General features: G+C 37.5%; 1 protein-coding gene and 2 pseudogenes across 1 annotated transcript; 2 read left to right on the forward strand and 1 right to left on the reverse strand.

Annotated features, from left to right (window-relative positions):
- Positions 1-7,559: 7,559 nt before the first annotated feature.
- On the reverse strand, positions 7,560-8,508 carry LOC103127071 (olfactory receptor 14A16-like; annotated as a pseudogene).
- Positions 8,509-12,763: 4,255 nt separating this feature from the next.
- LOC103127072 (olfactory receptor 14A16-like) lies at positions 12,764-13,720 on the forward strand (annotated as a pseudogene).
- A 4,089-nt stretch (positions 13,721-17,809) lies between these two features.
- LOC103127073 (olfactory receptor 14A16-like) lies at positions 17,810-18,775 on the forward strand. The gene has a single exon (XM_007537992.2). It carries the CDS (start codon positions 17,810-17,812, stop codon positions 18,773-18,775), a length of 966 nt encoding a protein of 321 aa, XP_007538054.2.
- Positions 18,776-19,092: the final 317 nt, after the last annotated feature.

Genomic DNA, 19,092 nt, shown 5'->3' on the forward strand with positions numbered 1-19,092 from the left:
ACTTTGGGGAAGAAATCTGACTCAGAGTGGACTCTCTATGTGTGTATCTCTGCTCTAGTTCCCTTTCCCCTCTTGTTACCCCTAGAGTATACACTGGATAGTAGATTTGCATAACTGTCTATTCTTGCTATCCTCTCTTTCTTTTCTCTTTCTTCACTGGGATTTGGTTACTATTTTTTCATGGACTGGAGAAATTGTTTGGCTAACTGGTAACGATTAAACTCCTTCAATACTTACTTCAGTTGTTACTGTAATTCCGGAGGTTGGTGAGTGCAATTGTCATAAAGGTATTTAGTACAGTGTTACTTGTACTCAAGACACAACAACTGAGGAACAACAGAGCATAAAAAAAGAGACAAACACATAAATAAAAAAATGGGTAGATTAAAAACAAATAAAACTGCTACCCCAATGAATGAAGACAAGAGCCCAGAAGAAACTACAAATCAGTCAGAAGTAACCATAGATAAGAAAAGTATGCAAGCAATAATAAACTTATTAATCACAGAAATGAAAACAAGATTGGAGGAAAGGAATGGCAGTATTAGGGAAACAACAGTTGAGACCCCCAAGGAAAATACTGATTATCTTGAGGCAATTAGAGAACTGAAAGCTAAAATAGCTGTAATGAAGAAAGAAGCTGAGGCAAGGGAAAGCAGACTAACAGAAGCAGAAAACAGAATTAGTCAGACAGAGGATGAGTAGAGAAAACTAAGAAAGAGGTGAAAGAGTCTAAAAAGAGATTGAGAGACACTAAAAACAACAACAGAGACATATGGGATGATATCAAAAGAAGTAACATTCGCATAATTGGCCTGCCAGAGGAAGAAAGAGAGGAAGGGGAAGCAAACATTCTAGAGGAAATAATACAAGAAAACTTCCCAGACCTGAATAACAGAAAGGATATCAAGGTTCAAGTGGCCCAGAGAGTACCAAACAGAATCAACCCAGACCTGAAGACACCAAGACACATCATAGTCACAATGAGAAGAAGTAAGGATAAAGAAAGGATCCTAAAGGCTGCAAGAGAGAAACAGAAAGTCACATACAGGGGAAAACCCATAAGATTATCTGCAGATTTCTCCACTCAAACTCTAAAAGCCAGAAGGGAGTGGCAATATATCTATCGAGCCCTGAATGAAAAAGGGTTTCAAGCAAGGATAATATATCCTGCTAGACTTTCACTCAAGCTAGATGGAGGGATCAAAACCTTCTTAGACAAACAACAGTTAAAGGAGGCAACCATCACCAAGCCGGCCCTGAAAGAGGTACTAAAAGACCTCTTATAAACAAGAACATCACTATAATACTTGCAATATATCAGAGTAAACAAATTGTTTTTTAGAATAATGGCCCTACAATACATTAAATCCATAATATCAATAAATGTCAATGGCTTAAACTCACACATCCAAAGGCACAGGGTGGGGGGATGGATCAGAAAACATAACCCAACCATATGCTGCTTGCAAGAATCCCATCTGTTACAACAAGATAAACACAGACTTAAAGTGAAAGGATGGAAAACTATCATACAGGCTAACGGTCCACAAAAAAGGGCAGGAACAGCCATTCTCATCTCAGATACGATAGATTTTAAATTAAATAAAGTAATAAAAGATAGGCAAGGACATTACATAATGATTAGAGGATCAATCAGCCAAGGAGACTTAACAATTATTAACATCTATGCACCCAACGAGGGACCATCTAAATACATTAAGCATCTACTGAAAGAATTTCAAAAATACATCAATAGTAATGCAATAATAGTGGGAGACTTCAATACCCCACTCTCACACTTAGACAGATCAACAAAGCAGAGAAACAATAAAGATACAAGAGAATTGAATGAAGAGATTGACAGACTAGACCTCTTGGACATTTTCAGACTCCTCCACCCCAAAAAACTGGAATACACCTTCTTTTCAAATCCACACAACACATACTCAAGGATAGACCACATGTTAGGCCACAAAGACAGCATCAATAAATTCAAGAGCATTGAAATCATCCCAAGTATCTTCTCAGACCACAGTGGAGTAAAACTAACATTTAACAACAAACGGAAAATTATTAAAAGACATAGAATTTGGAAACTAAACAACATGCTCCTTAAGAACCACTGGGTCAGAGACTCACTCAAACAGGAAATTCAAATGTTCCTGGAAACTAATGAAAATGAAGACACAACCTATCAAAATATTTGGGACACAGCTAAAGCAGTACTGAGAGGGAAACTTATAGCCATACAATCACATATTAAACACCAAGAGGAAGCCCAAATGAACGACCTTACTGCACACCTCAAGGACTCAGAGGAAGAGGAACAAAGGAACCCTAAAGCAACCAGAAGGACAGAAATCACTAAAGTTAGAGCAGAAATAAACAACATCGAAAATAAAAGAACCATACAAAAGATCAATGAAGCCAAATGTTGGTTCTTTGAAAGATTAAACAAAATTGACAAACCATTAGCCAGACTCACCAAACAAAAAAGAGAGAAGACTCAAATTAATAGAATTGTAAACGATGCAGGAGATATCACAACTGACACCACAGAAATCCAGAGAATCCTGCGAAACTTATATAAAGAACTATATGCCACCAAGCTAGAGAATCTGGAAGAAATGGAACAATTCCTAGAAGCATATGCCCTTCCAAAACTGAACCAAGAAGAACTACAAAATCTAAATGCACCAATCACAGACAAAGAAATTGAAACCGTTATTAAGAATCTCCCCAAGAACAAAAGTCCTGGACCAGATGGCTTCACAAACGAATTCTACAAAACTTTCAGGAAACAGTTAATACCCATACTTCTTAAGCTATTCCATAAGATTGAAGAAACAGGAATACTCCCTTCCACATTTTATGAAGCCAACATCACCCTGATACTAAAAGGTGATAGGGACAGAACAAAAAAGGAAAACTACAGACCAATATCTCTGATGAAAATAGATGCCAAAATATTAAACAAGATCTTGGCCAACCGGATACAGCAACACATCAAAAAGATTGTTCATCATGACCAAGTGTGATTCATCCCAGGAATGCAAGGCTGGTTCAACATCCGTAAGTCAATCAATATCTTTCACCACATCAATAAAAGCAAAGCCAAAAACCACATGATTATCTCAATAGATGCAGAGAAAGCCTTTGACAAAATCCAACACACATTCATGCTCAAAACTCTACAAAAAAAGGGAATAGTTGGGAAATTCCTCAAAATAGTGGAGTCTATATATAGCAAACCTACAGCCAACATCATACTCAATGGACAGAAGCTGAAAGCATTCCCCCTCAGATTGGGAACTAGACAGGGCTGTCCACTGTCACCGTTACTCTTCTACATAGTATTGGAAGTTCTTGCCATAGCAATCAGGCAAGAGAAAGAAATCAAAGGGATACAGATTGGAAGGGAAGAAGTCAAGCTCTCACTATTTGCAAATGATATGATAGTATACATAGAAAGACCTAAAGAATCCAGTAGAAAATTACTGGAAGTTATTAGGCAATATAGCAAGGTATCAGGCTACAAAATCAATGTACAAAAATCAGTGGCATTTCTTTATGAAAACACTAAATATGAAGAAGAAGACATCCAGAAATCACTCCCATTTACTGTTTCAGCAAAATCAATCAAATACCTAGGAATAGAGTTGACCAAAGAAGTGAAAAACTTGTATACTGAAAACTATGAGTCGCTACTCAAGGAGATAGAAACTGATACCAAGAAATGGAAAGATATCCCATGCTCATGGATTGGAAGAATAAATATCATCAAAATGAATATTCTCCCCAGAGCCATATACAAATTTAATTCAATACCCATCAAAGTTCCACCAAGCTTCTTTAAGAGAATAGAACAAACACTACAATCATTTATCTGGAACCTTAAAACACCTAGAATTGCCAAACCATATTAAGGAAAAGAAACAGAAATGGAGGCATCACACTCCCAGACCTTAAACAATATTATAAAGCCATCATCATCAAAACAGCATGGTACTGGAAGAAAAATAGGCACACAGACCAGTGGAACAGAATTGAAAGCCCAGAAGTAAATTCCAACACCTATGGGCATCTAATCTTTGATAAGGGGGTCCAAAGGATTAAATGGAAAAAGGAGGCTCTCTTCAATAAATGGTGCTGGGAAAACTGGGTTGAAACATGCAGAAGAATGAAATTGAACCACTTTATCTCACCAGAAACAAAAATCAACTCCAAATGGATCAAAGAACTAGATGTCAGACCAGAAACAATCAAATACTTAGAGGAAAACATTGGTAAAACACTTTCCCACATACACCTCAAGGACATCTTTGATGAATCAAACCCAATTGCAAGGAAGACTAAAGCAGAAACAAACCAATGGGACTACATCAAATTGAAAAGCTTCTGCACATCCAAAGAAACTATTAAACAAACAGAGAGACCCCTCACAGAATGGGAGAAGATCTTCACATGCCAGACATCAGACAAGAAACTAATCACCAAAATATATAAAGAGCTCAGCAAACTTAGCTGCAAAAAAGCAAATGACCCCATCCAAAAATGGGCAGAGGAAATGAACAAAACATTCACCACAGAGGAAATCCAAAAGGCTAAAAAACATATGAAAAACGCCTCTAGGTCACTGATTGTCAGAGAAATGCAAATTAAGACAACACTAAGATACCACCTCACTCCTGTACGAATGGCATACATCAAAAAGGACAGCAGCAACTAATGCTGGAGAGGATATGGGGACAGAGGAACCCTTTTACATTGCTGTTGGGAATGTAAATTGGTACAGCCTCTGTGGAGAGCAGTCTGGAAAACTCTCAGAAGGCTAGACATGGACCTTCCATATGACCCAGTAATTCCTCTCCTGGGGTTATAACCCAAGGACTCCATAACACCCAACCAAAAAGAGGTGTGTACTCCTATGTTCATAGCAGCACAATTCATAATAGCTAAATCCTGGAAACAACCCAGGTGTCCAACAACAGATGAGTGGCTGAGAAAGCTGTGGTATATATACACAATGGAATACTATGCAGCTATCAAGAACAATGAACCCACCTTCTCTGACCCATCTTGGACAGAGCTAGAAGGATTTATGTTAAGTGAACTAAGTCAGAAAGATAAAGATGAGTATGGGATGATCCCACTCATTAACAGAAGCTGACTAAGAAGATCTGAAAGGGAAACTAAAAGCAGGACCTGATCAAATTGTAAGTAGGGCACCAAAGTAAAAACCCAGTGGTGAGGGGTAGACATGTAGCTTCTTGGGCCAGTGGGGGGTGGGAGTGGGCGGGAGGGATGGGTCACAGTCCTTTGGTGGTGGGAATGGTGTTTATGTACACTCCTAGCAAAATGTAGACATATAAATCAGTAGTTAATTAATATGAGAGGGGGAAATCAATTGTATGTCTCAAAGTTTCTCAAAAGACAAACTGAATCTTTTTAATATATAGGCTATGTATTTGATATGCAGACTCTCTCAAAAGCCTAGACCAAGTAGATTAGAAGCATCCAGTAGCACAGCTATATACAAGATACTGGGTACTGTACAGCAAACCATAACAAAGGGACTTTTCAAAGTTAACCCAATTAACAAATAATGTGATGATAATATTAACTATTGATTGTCTTTTTGAACCCTAAGACAGCAGGAACCTCACATCTTCACTATAGAGCCCCTACTTCCCTCAGTCCTGGAACCCTTGGATAGGGCCCACTTTCCCGTATGCATCTCCCAATCCAAACCAAATAATATTGCATCCGCCTATCACAACCTAACCAACTCAACGATTGCCACCTCAACATGCTTCACCTCAGACTGTATACAGAGACTTCACGTGTGGAATGACAACCCTTCAATTTCATTACTCGGGTGAGACCTTTCCTTTTATAGTACACTGTAAGTTCATCTCAGGTAGTTCACTTTCTAACAAAGTCCCATAATCTAGATATACACCAGTTTCTGTGAGAGAGAGCTTATGTGCACACGTATCCATAAACTACTGCAAAATGTATACCTGAAAGCAGAAGTACACTTGAGTTTGCAGTGAGTATCCCCCTAACACTTCCTCTCCACTATTCCAAGCTTGGGATCCATGATTGATCAACAAATTGTTTGGCCTCATATGTTAACTCTCTTTTCAATCACCAGGTTCCAGATGCCACCAGGATGCTGGCTAGGCTTCCCTGGATTGAAGACCCCACCAATGTGTCCTGGAGCTCAGCTTCCCCAGAGACACACCTTACTAGGGAAAGAGAGAGGCAGACTGGGAGTATGGACCGACCAGTCAATGCCCATGTTCAGCGGGGAAGCAATTACAGAAGCCAGACCTTCTACCTTCTGCAACCCTCAACGACCCTGGGTCCATGCTCCCAGAGGGCTAGAGAATGGGAAAGCTACCATGGGAGGGGGTGGGTTATGGGGATTGGGTGGTGGGAATTGTGTGGAGTTGTACCCCTCCTACCTTATGTTTTTGTTCACTAATCCTTTCTTAAATAAAAAATAAATAAATAAATAAAAACTATAAATATGTGTGTAACAAAAATTAAAGATACAAAATATGGGATTTAAAAATGATGTCACCTTTAACTGTACTTTCTACACATGTAAACCTAATATTTTCCCTTAGTTTGACAGAATGTTTTATGATAGTCCCTTTTGAAAACCAGTAACCATATTTTGTATAAATGTCATTATGCCAGTGACACTTTCTAACAATATCAGTATAAATATAAACATAAACATAAATGTCATCATGCCAATGACACTTTCTAACAAAGTGTCATTGCCAATGACACTTTCTAACAATGTCCATCATTTACAATCTCTCTAAAGGACTGTTATGATCACAAAATTAATCATTTAATTAGTTAAATTAAACTCATAAGAATATCATCGTCAGGGTTGGGAGTATGGATCAACCTGACAACACCCATGTTTAGTGGGGGAAACAAAGAAGCCAGACTTTCTTCCTTCTGCACCTGATAAAAATGCTGGATTCATACTATCAGAGGGATAAAGAATAGGAAAGCTTTCAAGGCAGGGGATTGGATACAGAACTCTGATAGTGGGAATTATGAGGAATGGTACTCCTCTTATCCTATAGTCTTGTCAATATTACCATTTTATAAATAAACAAAAAAAAGAGTATCGTCAGTACACACATATGAAAATAATAAAATTAAAATTTGGCATTAGTGACTACAAAAATAAATAGGGAAAATATTTTGACCACAGGCTAATTATGTATTTAAATCAGAACCTATCATGTAATCATCCAGATTATAAATGACAGAGCAGTGCTGATAAAGACAAATATGAAAAAAAAAAACTTTACTACTCTCTTCCAAGGGCAAAGTGATACCTAACGTAATGTCTGGAATATTTCCAGGAACCTGGAAGTCACTAAGACACTGTACTTTCAGACCCATCCAACCATATTTATATAGCATCAGATACAGTCGCATCAGCCTTGTAGACAACAAATATTTTTTCAACATATTATTCCCAAGTCAATTTGATATACACTGGGTATGTGGTCATTAATATTTTAATTATTTGGATTGTTAATACATTTTTCCCCAAAATTTTTTCCAAAGGCCAGCCTCATGTCCCTGTTTCTCAGACCATAAATGACAGGATTCAGGCTAGGAGGTAACAACTAATACAGTGCAGACATAAAGAGGTTCAATGGGGATGGGGATTTGACAGCTGAACCTAAAGATGCAGCAAACCCTGAAGAGAGGATTAAGATCACCACACTAAGGTGGTGCAGACAGGTGGAGAAGGCTTTAAACCTGCCTTGTTGGAATTCTTAAAACAGTGGAGAAAATATGAACGTAGGAAACAACAGTTACAATTAAACATATAAAATCAAAGGAACAACTAATAATAATGAAATAATATTCTAGAATTTCATCTCCCAAACAAGCTAGTGTGAGCAGGAAAGGAATATCACAGAAGAACTGATGCACTACATTGGAACCACAGAAATGAACAGAAAATGTCCCTGCCACATGCAGGGATCCATAGACATAGCCACTGAGCCATGCCACTGTCACCATCTGCACACAGGCCCCTCTGTTCATGATGGCCTCACAGTGCACAGGGTGGCAGATGGCAGCATAAAGGCCATAGGACATCACTAGTAGGAGAGCATACTCTGTGCCTGCCAAAAAGAGGACCAGGAAAACCTGAGAGGCGCAGCCCACAAAGGAGATGGAGAGACTGTTGGTCAGGGTGTTCATGATGTACTTGGGGACAGTGGTGGAGATGTAGCAGATATAAACCAAGGCCAAATTCTTCAGGAAGAAGTACATGGGGGACTGGAGCTGCTGGTCAATGGAGGTGAGGGTGACAATGAGCAGGTTCCCCAGCAGAGCAGCCAGGTAAACCAGGAAGAACACAGAGGCACAGATTTTCTGTAGCACCTGATCTTCAGGGAATCCCATGAGCAGAAATTCTGTTGTGGAAGTCTCACTGGTTAATTTCTCAGCCATGTTAGGTTTGGTCTAGAGTAACAGATAAAAAGTCATTTGTATCTTTAGAATCTATCACTTTTTACTTATTCCACAAATTATTATATCATTCCCAGGTGAAAGTGTATGTCAATAATCACATTTTTAATTCATGAAAGTTGTATTAAGATGACAAAATATGTAATGATAATAACACTGCAGCCTGTAATTTTATATTAATAGATCAATACAATCAATGTGTATTTCAGAGTCCATGGTTATTCATTTTCTGAGCTTTGATAGAATGTCTAAAAAAAAGTAGAGAAGTCTGTTCAGCATCATGGTAGCATCTGGGAGCTGGTAGCTGAAAAGAGTTAACATATAAAGCCAAACATATTGTTGGCTAATCATGAACTTGAGCATTGTAACTCGCACTCAACCAGGTGTGGCACCATCTGTCCCCTGACTGATCATGAACTTAAAGACTAGAATATTGCAGATTAAGATTCGGGATCTCTGTTTTGCAGATAGATTGTAGGCCTATTTTAGTTATATTCCAAAAGACCCATGGACCTCCCTGGGCAGATGAACCCACCAATGTGTCTTGGAGCCCTGCTTCCCCAGAGCCCTGCCCCACTAGGGAAAGAGAGAGAGATAGGAAGTATGAATCAACCTGACAATGCCCATGTTTAGTGGGGAAGCAATTACTGAAGCCAGACCTTCCTCCTTCTGCACACCAGAATGCCTCTGGGTCCATACTCCTATGGGGATAAAGAATAGGAGAGCTATCAGAAGATGGGAGTACTGGTGCTGGGAAGTGTGTGGAATTGTACCCCTCTTATCCTATGGTTTTGTCAGTGTTTCCATTTTATAAATAAAAAATATTAGGGAAGTATTAAATTAAATAGTTGCTTTATATCAAATGTAGAAAAACTATGATAACAACATACAACCACCAGTTGGTCAAGATCACAACAGAGTCACTAACATTTGTAATGCTTCATAAATTATGTGTTTTGCAAAGAAGATGGTATATTAACTATGGATGGCAAGGCAGTAAGAATTTTCATTGTGGTAATAGTTTTATTTGCTCTGGATTTAACCATTTTTATTGATTTTTTTGTTTTTCTGTTCTGTCCTTCTTCAGTTGTTGTGTTTTGGGTACAAGCCACACTATACTAAAGACCTTTATGACAATTGCAGTCACCAACCTCAGAAATTACAACAATAGTAATTGAAGCAAGGATTGATGCAGTTTAACCAATACCAGTTAGCCAAAGAATACTTCCAGTCCAAGAAAAAATAACAACAAAGTCCAAAATTAAAAGAAAGAGAAAGGAAAAAAGGGAAAGCAAGAATAGAAAATTATGCAAATCTATGTCCACTATAAATTCTAGGGCTAGAAAGTGGAGAAATGGTAGTCGGGTCATAGAGCAGTGGGTTAAACACAGGTGGCACAAAGCACAAGGTCCAGTGTAAGGATCCCGATTCGAGCCCCTGGCTCCCCACATGCAGGGGAGTCACTTCACAGGCAGTGAAGCAGGTCTGCAGGTGTCTATCTTTCTCTCTCCCCCTCTGTCTTCCCCACCTCTCTCCATTTCTCTATGTCCTATCCAACAACATCAACAACAAAAATAATAATTATGACAATAAAACAAAGGCAACAAAAGGGAATAAATAAATAAGAGAAAAGGAAGTAGAGAAGAGACACACACACACATACATACAGAGTCCATTTTGAATCAGATTTCTTCCCCAAAATAATTCACAAGTGAGTAGCAGTGAATTTACAAAGCAAAAGTAGGAGGGGAAGAAAAGAATTTTAAAAAAAGAAGAGCAGTGAAAGAGGTTTTTTTTTTTTTTTGTTGTTGTTTAATTTTCTAAGAGGAGGTAAAAAGGAGGGTGGAGAGAAGAAGGAGATAAAAACAAGTTCCTCTCACAATAGATAGGACACCTAGTCACCTAGCAATGGAAAATACAACAAAAGTTAATTTTGGTCAACCTGAAGAAGGAGAGGGGGAAAGGGACGTGTGTATATAATAATAATAATAATAATAATAATAATAATAATAATAATACAATAAAATAGAAAAATGGACTGTTCTGGATTGGTTGCAGGCAGCCTGAGCAAAGACAACAAATAGTAAGAAGTATATATAAGAAAAAAAAAAAAAGCCTCCAGGTAGTCTTTCCCAGGCAGGGATGAGGTTCTGACTGGTCAGTTATTTTTGTCACTCAAATAGAGATCCAACCACTTAAAAAAAGAGAAGTTAAACAAAAAGGAAAAGGCTTGGAATAATGACACCCTGGTGAACCAGGAATCTTGGTAAAGAAAATAGTTCAGCAGGAAGCCTGCTTATAGGGGCTGTCCAGAAATAATCAAAGGATACCTTTCTTTGTCCCCCTGGCCTCTGTTTTCCAACTCAATAGTGAATTATACAACTCCTCCTTTGTGTCAACCTGAAGACCCCTTATTCACCCTCCTGCAGACAACCCAGAGAATCCCAGATTACAAACTGCTGCTTTTTGGAGCTCACTCCAGCTGCTGCTTGCAAGTCGGAATCTTGGCTCGGTCCCCTGCACAGCAGGATATTCTTTGATAATGTACAACGGCAAAGAAATGTATGTTCAGTGTTTCTGCCATTTAATTGGGTCTCATAGCTGGTAACCCTACTGGAAAGAAACAGTCTCTAAACTTGGCACTAAGTCTTTTCATCCTCCACATCTGTGATGAGAACACCTGGTAGCATCAGGACTCATGGCTATTTCAGTTAATTAGCTCCCATTCTAATTAGCCTGTAGTGACACCCATGAAAGTACAAGGTCATATAAATCTCCTTTGAGCTGGTGCTGGCACTGAGGAATAGCACAGAAATGGTCAAAGCAAAAATAGTGTTTCAGAAGGGATTTATCACCTGTTGGACAAGAACTTCAGATTACTCAGATTTTTTTCATGTGTCTAAAAATACCTTGGTTCACTTGTTCTTGTTTTTTTCTTCACAGTGTGTTGAAGTGGATTTCCATTTGGTAAATGGATTTCCCCAAAATCTATGCACAGAATCTTTGTCATTGTCACACTAACTCTTGAAAGGCTAGGCAAAAAGAATTTGCTTATAGTACACTCCTCTGCATGAAAATAAAGTGTCATGTGTTTTGAAGGTGCTTTCTCAAGATTAATTTATTCTTTTCTTAAATTGTATCTTATTTTATTGATTGATTTTTAGATAAAGACAGAGAAAAACTAGAGAAAAAAGAGGAGATATAGATGCAGTAGACACACACACACACACACACACACACACACACCTATAGTACCTTGACAACACTTGTGAAGCATCCCCACTGCAGATGTGAACTGAGTGCTTGAACATGGGTCCTTTTACACTGTCCCATGTTAGCTATACCAAGTCAGCCACTGCCCAGTCCCTCCAAAGTATTATGTTGTAGATTTTTTTGTGCTGAATGTATTGCATCTTTGTATCTTTTTAAAGAAAACTATTATCATGACAGATGTTGTAGGTTAATTTGGATATGGACTGGGTAGAACTTTAAGTTCTATGTACTCTCAAATTGATCTCATGATTTATCTGCTTCACTTGAAGTCTCAGGATAAATGTCAGTGATCCTGTTATGAATGTGACAATGGAGGGTGTATATTATCTCTGTCATCGCCACAGAAAGATCTTACACAGTAAAAATCAGTTCAGTGTCTGACCCTCAATTTAAATAAGCAATAATAAAGTAATAAAATTAGTAAAAGAAATGACCATCAGAATTTTTCGTGCTGAATTCTAAAATAAATCAACATAGTGAACTATAGTACATTTACAAGTATGGATTTAAATATCCACACTATTGGAAAGGGAAAATAGTATAATATTCATGTAAACAGATTCTCACATCCGAGGCTCCAAAGTCCCAGGTTCAATCCTCCAGATCACCATAAATAAGCTAGAGGTAAGCAGTGATCTGGTTAAAAAAATATATATATATATATACATATATATTATTGAAAAATCCCTGCTTCCTTTAGTCTATTCTATTAAAATCATAAATGGTCTTAGTCTTGTGAATCTAGTATTAATCTATCATATTCAGACATTCCAGAGTCTAAATATGATAATTATTTCTATCTAATATCATAAATATCCCTTATTTATTCCACATCTGTTGAAAAATATTTTCTTTGATAAGATTTACCCATTAAAAACCTCAAGATGATAAATAATAGTAACAGGAAAATAGATTGTTTAAATATAAGTAAATACTTCTTATGTCTTCATAGAAAAGATTCATCATGTCTGAAAAATTGATGAATATGACTGTCACAACAGAATTTTTACTCCTGGGATTCCCTGGTAATTAGGTGCTATAGAGACTCTGTGCCTCTGTCTTCTTCCTGGTTTACCTGGAAGCTCTGGTGGGGAACCTGCTCATTGTCACCCTCACCTCCATTGACCAGCAGCTCCAGGCTCCCATGTACTTCTTCCTGATGATCTTGGCCATGGTTGATATCTGCTACATCTGCACCACTGTCCCCAAGTGCATCATGAACACCCTGACCAACAGTCTCTCCATCTCCTTTGTGGGCTGTGCCTCTCAAATTTTTCTTTTCATTTTTTCTGGGGGCACAGAGTATGCACTTGTTGTTGTGATGTCCTATGGCCGCTGTGCTGCCATCTGCCACCCTGTGCACTATGAGGCCATCATGAACAGAAGGGCCTGTGTGCAGATGGTGACAGTGGCATGGCTCAGTGGCTGTGTCTATGGATCCCTCCGTGTGGCAGGGACATTCTCTGTGCGTTTCTGTGGCCCCAACACACTGCACTAGTTCTTCTGTGATGTTCCTTCCCTGCTCACACTGGCTTGTACTGGAGATGAAGTTCTGGAATATGCTATCATTATTGGTAGTTGTTTCCTTGTTATTGCATGTTTTCTATTCATCATTGTGTCTTATGTTCATATTTTCTCTACTGTCCTAAGGATTCCATCGAAACAAGGCAGGTTTAAATCCCTTTCCACCTGTCTTCCCCACCTCACTGTGATGATGTTACTCATATTTTCTGGTACCATTGCTTACTTAGGTGCCCTCTATGGCTCTACATCATCACTGAATCTCTTCATTTATTTGTTATACTCTCTGCTGCCTCCCAGCCTGAACCCTCTCATCTACAGACTGAGGAACAAGTACATGAAGGAAGCTCTCCACAAAATACTGTCTTTAAATTATATGAGAAGTCTATTAAGTAAATAAAGCATGATCACTTTTGGACAATTATGTCTGCAGTCATTACATTCTCCACTTATCCTGTACAGCCTCAATAAATTATGAATTTTGCATTGAAATTTATATTTACTTGTCTTCATATAGATCTTCCCCCTTACCCATAAAAGTACATTTATAAGAATTTTAATGGATTCCAATGGACAATGGAGATTGCCAAACACTTTATATTCTATGATTACTATACATGGACATACCTATGAAAAAGTTTAATTCATAAATTAGGCACAGGAATAAAGTAAAAAGTAATAATAGTAATATATATATATATTTTTTTTTAGTAATACTGTGGTTGGTTGAAAGGTTGCGGGAGTAGTCTCAGACATCAAGCATGAAGTTCCCAGTTTGATTTTAGAATGCACACGTGACAGTTTGGCCCTCTCTTTCTTCACATGAACAATTTAAAAAGAGTTGTGTTGGTGTTTGATTTTCTTCTTCTTTTTCCAAATATTTTCCTGTAGTTATACCACAAATGTGGCTATAACCTCAGGTAACAGAAGCCTAGGTATGTGAAAACACTGGAGAAAATAGAGTTATGCTCTAAGTGTTTTCTGACCAGGTTGTGTGTTGTCTAGAATACGGTGACAGGAGTGCATTCCTAGAGGGGGTATCCTGTTTGATTTAACTGATATCTCATCTCCCTTTTGTTAATACAATCATACACTCCTATACATAAGGCATATAATGTCTCTGAAATTCACCCATTGGACACTATTCACTATCTTTTTTTTACCACTTTATAAGATAATTGTGAGTCAGTCATGTTTAATAATTTTGCATTATGGTTTTTCTCGTCTTAAGAATTTTTGAATGAAGATGACAGCAAGGGAGGGAGCTGACTGGTAGAGCACAAGGTTTGCAGGAGTGAGATCTAAGGTTTAAGTGTTGATATCAAATACACCAGACTGCTACTCTGCTTCACTCCTCACACTCTCTCTACTTGTCTCATTAACAAGTAAATACTACTCTAATACTATTCCTCAATAACTATTATAAAATTATGATACGAAACTCTGGTGTTGGGAATTATATGGAATTGTACCCCTCTTATCCCACAATCTTATCAATGATTATTAAATCACTAATACATTTTAAGAAATATTTTAATATTATAATAAAAATAACAACCATATGTACTTATGCTTCTGTTCATAATAGATGCAATAAAATAGCTTGAAAAACTATTACACAAGTTGCAATTAAGAACTGGTCATCTACCATAGGAAAACTATGGTGGTTGTCACTGGGGATTGTAGAGGGGCACAGAACTTTGGTGGTGGTTGTAGTGTGGAACTATACCTCTGATATCTTATAATCTTGTAAATCATTATTAATTCTCTAATAAAATATTTAAATATGTAGAAAAGAAGAAATAAAAACTAAAATAGAATCAATTTTCCTGAAATATTTTGTACAGTGATTGCCTACACACTATGTGTCCATTTATTTATTTTTATTAGTTATTTAATATTTATTTACAAAATTATATCAGAGTCATAATTCCACACCATTCATACCATCATCTGAAATTACAGTAGTTCTCACAAAGTCACAGGTAAGTGTTGACTATTATTTCTATAACTACCTATATTTCTACATATTTGACTTTTTTTCTATGATCCTGCCTTCTCTCCCTTCCTAAGTCACACCTACACCTATTAGTACTTTTGAGTGTCCTTACTTTTTTCTTCTTTTCTGTCTGGGTCAGAAGAATTGGAATTCAGAGCCCTCTGGTCATCGTCCCTTAGTATTTCTCTCCCGCTCGGAGCATGGACCACAATTCTTTATGGGGAACAGAGGACTGAATATGAAATGATCTCAGAAGCTGAATGGGAGGATAGCTTTACATTCCAAACATCAGACAAAAGGTTAATAACCAAAACATAGAAAGAGCTCACCAAACTTAGGAACAAAAAAAGCAAAGGACTCAATCTAAAAATGGACAGAGGATATGAACAGAGTATTCACCAAAGAAGAGATCCAAAAGGCCAACAAACATATGAAAAATTGCTCTAAGTCACTGATTGTCAGATAAATGCAACCTAAAGGCAAGAATATTGCAGATGGTTTCTTTCAGGGTAAGAAAATTGGAGTGAAGTGAAATTAGGAAATTTAAGAGTCGTCATTATTTCACATAGTGGATATTTGAAAGGTAGGAGGAATTATATTCTCCCAATATTAAAATATTTATATTACACACTTAAGAAAAGTCACAGGTTAGAACAATTTTGTCTAGATAATGAGTTTCACAAATTCAGACCCCATATTCCTTGATATTGTAAAGTGACAAGTGTATGTACAGTGCTCTGACATATAAATAAATCTCATGACTGGTAACCCTATTGAGTAGAAAAAATGTCCAAACAAGGAACTAAGACTTTACATCCTCCATGTCTATTATGATGACATATGGCAGCACCAGGACTTCTGGCTATTACAGTTAATTAGCTCCCATTATAATTAGTCAGTATAATACCCATGAAAGTACAAGGTCCTATAAGTTCCCTTGGGTTCCTGCTAGCACTAAAGAACAGCACACAGGTGACCAGAGCAAAAGCAACATTTAAGCAGCTATATTCAGCCTGTTGCAGAAGTACCGCTGATCACTAAGATTTCTTCCTATGTCCCAAAGTGTCCTTGATCATTCTCTTTCTTGGCTTAATTTTCACGGTGTTTTAAAGTAAATTTTCATCAGGTAAGTGGGTTTTCCCAGACACTATGCATAGTCTCTACACCTCCCATTGTCACACTAACTCTTGACATATGTAGGCCGGAAGAATTTATTTAACTCAGTTGTAGGGAAAAAATATATATATATATACACTTCAGTTTTTTTACAGTTATTTTTAAAATGCTTATTTATTAATTTTTGTACTCTTATTATTTATTTTATTTTATTTTTGATAGAGACAGAAAAACTGAGAGGAAAGGGGTTGATAGAGAAAAGAAAGAGAGACATTTAAAGCAATGCTTCACGGCTCATGAGGAATTCCTCCAGCACGTGGGTGGCTTAAACATGGGTCCTTGTGCATTGAAACATGTCTTCTCTAAAAGCTGTACCACTGTATGGACTCAAAATAGTGTTATTATTATTTTTTGTTGCTAAATGTATCACATTCTTTTATCCTTATAAAGAAAATTAGTAAGTTGGATTTTTTTTTTTGAACGATACGTAAAGGAAATGAATAGAAAGTGTTAGCATGTCTAAGTTCTATTTACTCTAGATTTTGCTTCTCCATTTCTGGCTTAAAGTGTCAGTATAAATATTAATGAGACTGTTATAATCTTGACTATGTGAAGGGTTATTATTATTTTTATCTATACTTTTTGTTGCATAGAGATAGCCAGAAATCAAGAGGGGGTGATAAGGAGAGGGGAAAGAGACAGAGAGAGACCTGAAGCACTGCTTCACTACATGAAAAGCTTTCCCCCTGTAGATGAGGACCCGGGTCTCGAACCTGGGTTCTTGCACATTATAACATGTACTTTCAACCAGGTGCACCACCACTTGGCCCCTGAAGGGTTTTTATCATTGTTTTAATTTCTGTCCTTGGTGCAGACAGAGCTTACATTGAAAAGTTTAGATCTCCTCAACTGTATCCCCCTCCCACTTACATAAGACATAATATAATAATAAGGTTTTTTAAAAGTAGGAAAAGAAATGATCATTAGAATTTTTCATGAAAAATTCTAAAATCGATCAGCAGATCAGTACAGGGAGAACTATAGTACACTTCCAAGTATGAGTTTAAATATCTACACTACTTTATTCAAAATTACCTTCTAATTTTAATATACTCCATCAAAATTGTATTCTTTAATTTTGTAGATGTATCTAGTATTGATTCACCTTATGCATTAATTGTGGAATATTACATGACTTTTCTCAACCTAATGTAGTAATTATCCCAATATATTTTACTTGCACTGAAAAAAGTTTGCAAGATGTGATATAGCCATGATTAACCTAACAATCATAGGTATTATTATCAGCAAAAACTAGATAAATTCTGTACATACAAGTAAATACTTTTAATGTCTTCATAGAAAAGACTCATCATGTCTGAGAAATTGGCAAATGTGACTGTCATAACTGAATTTTTACTCCTGGGATTCCCTGGTAATCAGGTGCTACAGAGACTCTGTGCCTCTGTCTTCTTCCTGGTTTACCTGGCAGCTCTGATGGGGAACCTGCTCATTGTCACCCTCACCTCCCTTGATCAGCAGCTCCAGACCCCCATGTACTTCTTCCTGAAGAACTTGTCTTTGATTGACATCTGCTACATCTCCACCACTGTCCCCAAGTGCATCATGAACACCCTGACCAACAGCCACTCCATCTCCTTTGTGGGCTGTGCCTCTCAGGTTTTCCTGGTCATCTTTTTTGCAGGCACAGAGTATGCTCTCCTGCTAGTGATGTCCTATGACCGCTATGCTGCCATCTGCCACCCTCTGCACTATGAGGCCATCATGAACAGAGGGGCCTGTGTGCAGATGGTGACAGTGGCGTGGCTCAGTGGCTGTGTCTATGGATCCATCCATGTGGCAGGGACATTCTCTGTGCGTTTCTGTGGCCCCAACACAGTGCAGCAGTTCTTCTGTGATATCCCTTCCCTTCTCACACTGGCTTGTGCTGGGGATCAAATTCTGGAATATTTGTTTATTATTGCTAGTTGTTGTTTTGCTTTTGTGTGCTTCAGTTTACTGGTTATTTCTTACATTTATATTTTCTCCACTGTTCTGAAAATCCCTTCTGCTCAAGGCAGATTCAAAACACTCTCCACCTGTCTGCCCCACCTAACTGTGGTGACCCTGTTCCTCTCTTCTGGATTTATTGCATACTTGGGCTCAGCTTCAAAATCACCATCATCCCTTAATCTCTATATTTCTATCTTATATTCTCTATTACCTCCCAGTCTGAATCCTGTCATTTACAGTCTGAGAAACAGGGATATGAAGCTGGCCCTTGCCAAAATCTGTCATGAAATATGTCACCAAACATATAAGTATCTAATATATCATTGACTTTTATATCTAATATGTGCATCAAATATATGGTATTTGAAAATGAATGTAAAGTTATTTGTGTTCATTGGTGTATAGTTGCTACTGCAAAAGTCATTACATATATTGGTCTGTGGTTCTGTCGGTGCAGTATTTTGCAATTTACAATTCAATTGAAACATCTCATTTGCTATGTTTATATCAGTAGGCCTCTAGAATAGAGTACTGTTGTTTTCCATTTTAGGTAATCTTCATAATCGCTGGTCTCAGTCCCACAGAGAAGATCCAGAACACTTCAGAATTTTGCAAATTTTTGCTAATGACAATTTTTTCAATTT

Source organism: Erinaceus europaeus, chromosome 9, assembly GCF_950295315.1.
Source record: "Erinaceus europaeus chromosome 9, mEriEur2.1, whole genome shotgun sequence".
NCBI classification, from domain to species: domain Eukaryota; kingdom Metazoa; phylum Chordata; class Mammalia; order Eulipotyphla; family Erinaceidae; genus Erinaceus; species Erinaceus europaeus.

Excerpts from the sequence above, each read along its gene's own strand:
- LOC103127073 (XM_007537992.2), top strand. The coding sequence starts at position 17,810 with ATGTCTGAGAAATTGGCAAATGTGACTGTCATAACTGAATTTTTACTC.